The sequence below is a fragment of the Panthera pardus genome, unplaced genomic scaffold, assembly GCF_024362965.1.
Source record: "Panthera pardus isolate Hobbes unplaced genomic scaffold, ASM2436296v1 HiC_scaffold_13, whole genome shotgun sequence".
Taxonomy (NCBI): domain Eukaryota; kingdom Metazoa; phylum Chordata; class Mammalia; order Carnivora; family Felidae; genus Panthera; species Panthera pardus.
The window spans coordinates 15,069,290-15,076,390 of record NW_026526688.1 but is presented as its reverse complement, the minus strand read 5'-3'; the positions used below and the strand labels follow the sequence as shown (position 1 = coordinate 15,076,390).

At 42.3% G+C, this 7,101-nt stretch overlaps 1 protein-coding gene across 1 annotated transcript in view; it reads right to left on the bottom strand.

Moving 5' to 3' along the window:
- Nucleotides 1-382: 382 nt before the first annotated feature.
- Nucleotides 383-7,101, bottom strand: part of TRAPPC11 (trafficking protein particle complex subunit 11) — a 47,884-nt gene continuing 41,165 nt past the window's right edge. Inside the window, exons 29-30 of the mRNA XM_019422321.2 lie at nucleotides 5,372-5,539; nucleotides 383-1,390 (exon numbers count right to left, since the gene is read on the bottom strand). Of these exons, the coding sequence (XP_019277866.1) occupies nucleotides 1,346-1,390; nucleotides 5,372-5,539 (213 nt within the window). The 3' untranslated portion in view covers nucleotides 383-1,345. The remainder of the gene's footprint in view (nucleotides 1,391-5,371; nucleotides 5,540-7,101) is intronic.

Here is a 7,101-nt window from a genome sequence, read left to right as displayed (position 1 = left end):
GCGTAGGAGATCAGTACTACCACCGCCTACATCTTACAGATAAGAACACCAAAACACACAGAGGGTAAGTAACTTGGAACAGACCTCACCAGCAAGCAGCAGAACCAGGATCTGACCCCGGACAACCTGACTGTGGAGACGAGCTCCCCGTGGCCTCTATCTGAAAAGCCAAGACCGCAGGGAACTCACGTCCTCCTAAGACCACCAATCCCACTGTCCGGTCTCCTGGAAGGTTAGCAGAGTCAGTTCGGGAACGCAGAGCTCCTAATTTCCAATCCTACGCTCTCCCTAGACCTCAGGCAGCAGTATTCTTAGTAAAAGATGCTTTGTGAAGTTGAAACCAAACAGGCTCAAAATAAATAAAAGATACAGACGAGCATACTTGAAAGAGAAGAGAACATATTTATTTACATCACTACTTCCTTTTTACAACTCCTACACTTTTAAATAATAAAATTTTCCAGGAAATCTGGTAAGTTTTAAATTAAGATATTTTAACAGAAGAAAATTTCCACAATATGATTTTTATTTACATGAATTTCCAAGAGTTTTAAATTGTTCCTTTTGAAACGGCCCAATATAACTAAAGCTCTCATTTAGACCTTGCATCTTTTTCAAAAACTGTTAGCTTAAGAAATTCAGCTTATAATCACATCCTTATAGTTTAGATCCTGACAGACAAAAATCTTGTTAACGCACTTACAAATACAAACCTGTTTCATAACTGATCCACATTTGGGCTACAAGCTCAACCTATTTCACATGTTTTGGTGCCAAGCAAAGATTTTCTTTTTTTTTAGACAGCTTTTAAATTGCTCTGATTAAAACTTTCTGGAAGTTTTCTGGATCAGTCACACAGCTGCTTATGAGTTTGTATGTATGTATTCTCAGCACACATCCAGTCGGTGAGGATGGGCTTATGTCCGGTTCAGTCAACTCTAAAAGTGACTCACGGGGATTCAGAACTTCGCTGGGGCAGATACTAGGGCATTTTCCTCTCCTTGGCCACTCGTATTTGGGATGCTTACGTTTCCTCCAATATTGCACATGCAAATCACTTACTTTTAGGAGAACTTACTATTCATAAAATGGCTTCTAACAATAGCAATGGTCTGACATCCTTCCATGTCTCACTGAGAGATTTCAAATATTTATTAGCGAAACTAGAAGAGAGGACAGATTTTCCTAATATTTTAAGCATGAGTTCCTCCGAATAGTTGGTACAACATCCATCAAAAAATAGAAAAGATTAACTTTTACCATGATCAAAGATATAGTTCACAATGAAAACCATACAGTTCTGGACACCTTCTCTGTAAGAACGGCCGACGGCCAGTCTTGAGCATCATGCCGCGGCAATAGAGGCGTCATCCATGAGTCGACCCTGTGGCTTGAAAGTGGGAGAACAAAACAGGTTTACAACATAGTAACAACGAAAGCTCTATGAATTGAAAAGATTCTGAAATTCTTGGAACGGTGTCCCAAAAACAGAATGAAGTGTACAAGTATCAGAATCACATTGCTTTTCTCCTTCTCCCACCCCAGTCTCTCTGCACTTGAACCTGGGGATGGCAGACTGCAGGCCTAGGTGCTCCCCCCTCGTTCCCTCTGACACCACAGACGTCACCCGCTGGCCACACACGTCCACCTGCCAAATCCGCCGCAGGCACTGTTTCTCTTCACCTTGTTTTCTAGCAGCTACTCTATCACCGGGAGCGGGTGAGAGGGAACCTAGTTACCATTCCCGCTTAAGTGGTAGCTTTATTCTGTCTCGCTCAGGGCCCTCCTGCACCTCACGCTTTACGCAGGCGACAAACCTGAGCTGATAGACAAGTTCTTGGGGATTCAAGGTCTCCCAGTGTCCTGTTTGAGAAAGAGCAATCCGCGATGAACTACGGTGTCTAACAATGAATAGTGCAAGGATAGAAGCGGTAGATGAAAACAACAATTTCCCCTTCCCCAAGGTCACTGGAAAAACTTAAACCATCACATGAGCAGAGTAAAGGCTAAGCAGGAAGAAAAGGTACTGTAGCTGTACTTAGGGTATCAAACTTCTGACAGGTTAGCAACACCTCAGGGTGTCCTCAAGTAACTGACAAAATGAAACTTCTTTTTTTTTTTTTTTTTTTTTAACGTTTATTTATTTTTGAGACAGAGAGAGACAGAGCATGAGCGGGGTAGGGTCAGAGAGAGGGAGACACAGAATCTGAAACAGGCTCCAGGCTCTGAGCTGTCAGCACAGAGCCCGACGTGGGGCTCGAACTCACGGACCGTGAGATCATGACCTGAGCTGAAGTCAGCCGCTTAACTGACTGAGCCACCCAGGTGCCCTGAAACTTTTTTTTTTTAAAAATGCTTATTTGTTTTGAGAGAGAGAGAGAGAGAGAGAGAGAGAGAGAATGAGCAGACTCCACATTGTCCGCACAGAGCTTAACTTGGGGCTTGAACTCACAAACTGTGAGACCGTGACCTGAGCCGAAATCGAGAGTCAGATGCTTAACCGACTGAGCCACCCAGGTGCCCCCAAAATGAAATTCTTGCAAATAATTTGATCAAGCAGATGTATGTCAGCAGACCTTTGTGGTAACGCACGACAGAGATGGCATTCAAGACATGAAACAGAACAGTGTGATAACGTCATCACCAAAAGCCATTTACTATGCTTTATGCAGAATGATCCCCAGGGACTCCCTGAGGTAAGGAAGGGAGCACTCCTGCCTTCAGTTTTGTTGCTGTGCATTTTATGCACGTATGTGTGCCTGTGCGTGCGTATATGTACGTGTGAGCTTGTGTAAGTTAGGCCTCTGACATCTGAGGCAGGAACGGAAGGAAGGAAAGCAGAGGTGCTGCTCTTTTATACGTCATGTCATCTTTAGTACCGACAGAGGATGTTCAGTTTTAGAAAACGAATAATGGCTCGACGTGGCTAAATGCTTACGAGACACTAGCTTTACAAACAGAAACGGAAGACAAGGACGTCATGCAATTAGAAGACTGGAATCCACTTTTCAAAGGAAGAAAAATATTCATCCAGCTTCGAAGGAGGGAAGCGCCGTCCAACAGAACTTTCCGTGATGATGGAAATGCTCTGTGTCAGTGCTGTCCAACGTGGCAGCCACCAGAACGCTGACTTCCTGAGCACTTCAAGGGGGGCTGGTGCAACTACTTTTTAAAGTAAATTAAACTATAATTAATTTTAATTTAAACCTTGACAGGGCACACGTGGCCAGTGGCTGTCATACTGGAACAGCACGGCGCTCAAGTTTAGTAAAGATGTAAAGGGATATACAGCGCGAGTAAGACTGTTCGCTAGGTGGGAAAAGGGTAACCCTCAGTCACTGTCCTCAGTGTGACAAGTAAAACGACTGTAGTTCTGACTCTCCCCGATAAAGGAGCTGGCTCTGAGGATCCCAGCCAGCTTTTTTGGCAGTAGTCAAGCTACTAGAAGGTAGTACTTGGATTCAGAAAAAAGAGCATGGCAGTTCAAAAGGGCACGTTAGTTACGTTAAACCTTGCAAATGTTTATTGTTCTGGAACCTTTCCTTAGATTAAAGCACTACCCAGAGGAGGTTTACTGTGGAAGAAAATGAGAAGACTGAACCAGCAGGAGCTGGGACGGGGTGGGGTGTAGGGAGCCCCACAGGGAAAGGAAAGGAGGAGATTAACTGGTGGACCCGAAATCCTGATTCCTCAAATCAATCCACTCTCACACCTCAAACAGGCTGTGTTTGCACACCTCTGTCTCACACTAATCAAGCTGCACTTCTGAGTTTGGGAACAGCAGACCTCAGAAGGTCAAACGGCTAAAAGGACATCAGAGGCCATCACTTCCCCAGCGCTCCCCACCCCTGTCATGAGATTTTTTCCCCGCGAGGTGACCTCAGACATGACAGGGAGGAAGAGCAACAGACATAGCTTCAGAATGTGAATGGGCAGAGATGTGAAAAAAGCCACTGCTATTGGGGGGTGGGGAGGGCAGGGGGTGAACAGGAAACCTCTGTACTTTCCACTCAATTTTACTCTGAACTTAAAACTGCTCAAAAAAAAAATAATAATAATAAAGTCTCTTAAAAAGCTACTTTTTTGAAACACAGGAGATCTAGAATTATGAGATTTTTCTTTTATAGTTTAAAAGTATGGTGCTTAGGGCACGCCTGGATGGCTCAGTCGGTTAAGCGTCCGATTTCAGCTCAGGTCATGACCTCGCGGTTCATGGGTTTGAGCCCCGCATCGGGCTCTGTGCTGACAACTCAGAGCCTGGAGCCTGCTTTAGATTCTCCGTATGTCTCTCTCTCTCCAAAATAAATAAGCATTAAAAAAAAAGTTTTTTTTTTTAATCAAAGTATGGTGCTTGGAAACCTTAATGTTATTTTTTTGCAAATGTAAATAAGAAGCAGTGTAAGTCTGGAAAGATAAAAGCTGGGAAGATTATGAAGGCTACATTAACACAGAGTAATGTAAAATGTACCCAATCCCAGATTATATAAAGAAGGGACAGTTCCTCCAAACTTTTATATCTGAGTTACTGAGGAAACCACAACCACCTGGAGGGAAGCCTTAAGTTTAGGCATCGAGAACGGCTTCACTGGAGGTGAGCACTGTGCTAAATAAACCACCTGTGTGGCCCGATTCACTCCTTCCCACACTGACCACGACCATCCTACACATTCCTTTACTGCAGGAACCTGGAAATGGTACCAGTGTCAAAAAAATCAAAACATTAGACCAGACTACAGTTTCCAACACAGGACCATTTTCAGAAAAGTCCCCAACTGAGTATTACATAGAGAGTCAGGAAACCTCAAGGGTCATATTTAGAAAGTTAATCCTTTTTGATTAAAAATTAGTTATAAACTAACCACAACTTAAAAATATGCTTTACTTATAAGCCAAAGGAAAAAACCTGTCTAAGGATACTGTAAAGGTAAATCATTTTTACCTGAGGGAATAAAAACCTTGGAAATTAGATTCTGTAAAATAATAGCAACTTTACAGAAATGAAAAGCAATACTGCCAAATTCATACGATACACATCAAAACTATCAGTTAGTCATGGGGCGCCTGGGTGGCTCAGTCGGTTAAGCGCCCGACTTCGGCTCAGGTCATGATCTCGGGGTCCGTGAGTTCGAGCCCCGCGTCAGGCTCTGTGCTGACAGCTCAGAGCCTCGAGCCTGTTTCAGATTCTGTGTCTCCCTCTCTCTCTGACCATCCCCTGTTCATGCTCTGTCTCTCTCTGTCTCAAAAATAAATAAACGTTAAAAAACAAAAACAAAAACTATCAGTTAGGCTCAAAATATCGTTGAGAAGCTTACATGAAAAGCCACCTTTGGTTTGTGTTCAAGACAGGAGATTTAAAAGTCCTAAGACTTACCTTTACAAAAATACTGGTTGGTATAAAACGCCTGAGCAGCTGATGTGTGAAGTGAGGAAATCTAAGCAGGTTGACGTGGAGAGATGGCAGTTGTTGGTATCCGGCCATTAGAGGATAGAAATTATATAACATTTCCTGTTCGGTGCCGGGGAGGATACGCAGTCGAATCTACATCATAACAAATGGTAGAGACAGATAATCAGTATATACACTTACAGCATCTTCATGGTATCACCCCTTGGTTATTTAGAAACCACTGGACACCCACATCTTTCTGGTGAAATGTGCTCTCTCTCCTACTCCACTTTCCAGACAGATGCTACTAATAGGGCTGAATTCGGATGAGACTAGGACCACACACATAATAAATATGCAAAAAATACGTGCGTGATCATCTCAGCTTCTACAGTTTCTACCAAGATCTAAATGGCAACTTGTACCAGCTTAAAAAGGGGAACGTTAGATGGACTGACATTTTCTATGTCTTGACCATGTAGATTTTATAGTCACTTACGCCATGAGATAATTTGTAGGAAAGTATCTTTGTAAATACTATGTCAACAGAAGGCAAGCTAGTTGTTTCTGGTGTTTTCGGGATTTTATCTTTGCAGTGAGGTAAATACTATCGGGAAAAAAAGATGTTTGGAAAATTTTAGTGCTCCTTTAGAAAAGAACACAAAGGTAAGATTTTGGTATCGTGCATTATTTATTCGTAAGTCAGTACGTGAAAAGGATCAGGACACTCAAGAAAAGCTTACGCATTTGCAAATGAGTACATACGTTATATACATGTCAAAGATAACGTGTGTGTACCCAACATAGAACAGCTAATATGACATGTACTATATGTTATAAACTTAAATTAGTGTATGGACTTACAGTCTACTTCGTATAGAATTCTATTTTTTTTTTAATGTTTTTATTTCTTTTTGAGAGACAGAGACACAGCACCCTGGGGTAGGGGCAGAGAGAGGGAGACACAGAATCTGAAGCAGTCTCCAGCCTCTGAGCCTTCAGCACAGAGCCCGAGGCAGGGCTCGAACTCAAGGACCATGAGATCACGACCTGAGCCAAAGTCAGACGCTTAACCGACTGAGCCACCCAGGCACCCCAAGAATTCTATTTTACATTTCACAACAAACCTAGCACCCAGAATATGCACAGCAAAAATGACTAGTCAAGGGAGACACTTCTAAGTATTATGACATGTTTGTTCCTCTAATTATGCCCTTGTTAACAAAAAGTATTTACTGACTCTTGAGGGGTGTCTATTATCAACTTTGACAGAAAACAGTATTCTCATGGAAACTGGTTTTGCCTGAAAGTGTATGTTCCACTCAAAAAATGTGGAATCCACCTCTGATTTGAATGGGTGAATCAAAACACGTGAATAACTTATTTTTATGTGTAAATATAAAATTATGTCTAAATGCGCCAAAGATAAGTAAATTCTATGCAAGGTTAAAAATCTCTAAAAAATTTCACTGATAGTTCAGAAGAGAATCAGGCTTTTTTTTTAATTTTTTTTTTTTAATTTTAATTTTAATAGGACCCATGCCCAGTGTGGGCTTGAACTCATGACCCCAAGATTAAGTATCACATGCTTTACAAACTGAGCCTGCCAGGCGCCCCAGAGAATCAGGCTTTTGATATGGGTAGTCAGGTTTCTAGGCCTCAAGTTAAAAGACACACACAGACACACAGACACACACACAGTAGTAATAAAAGGG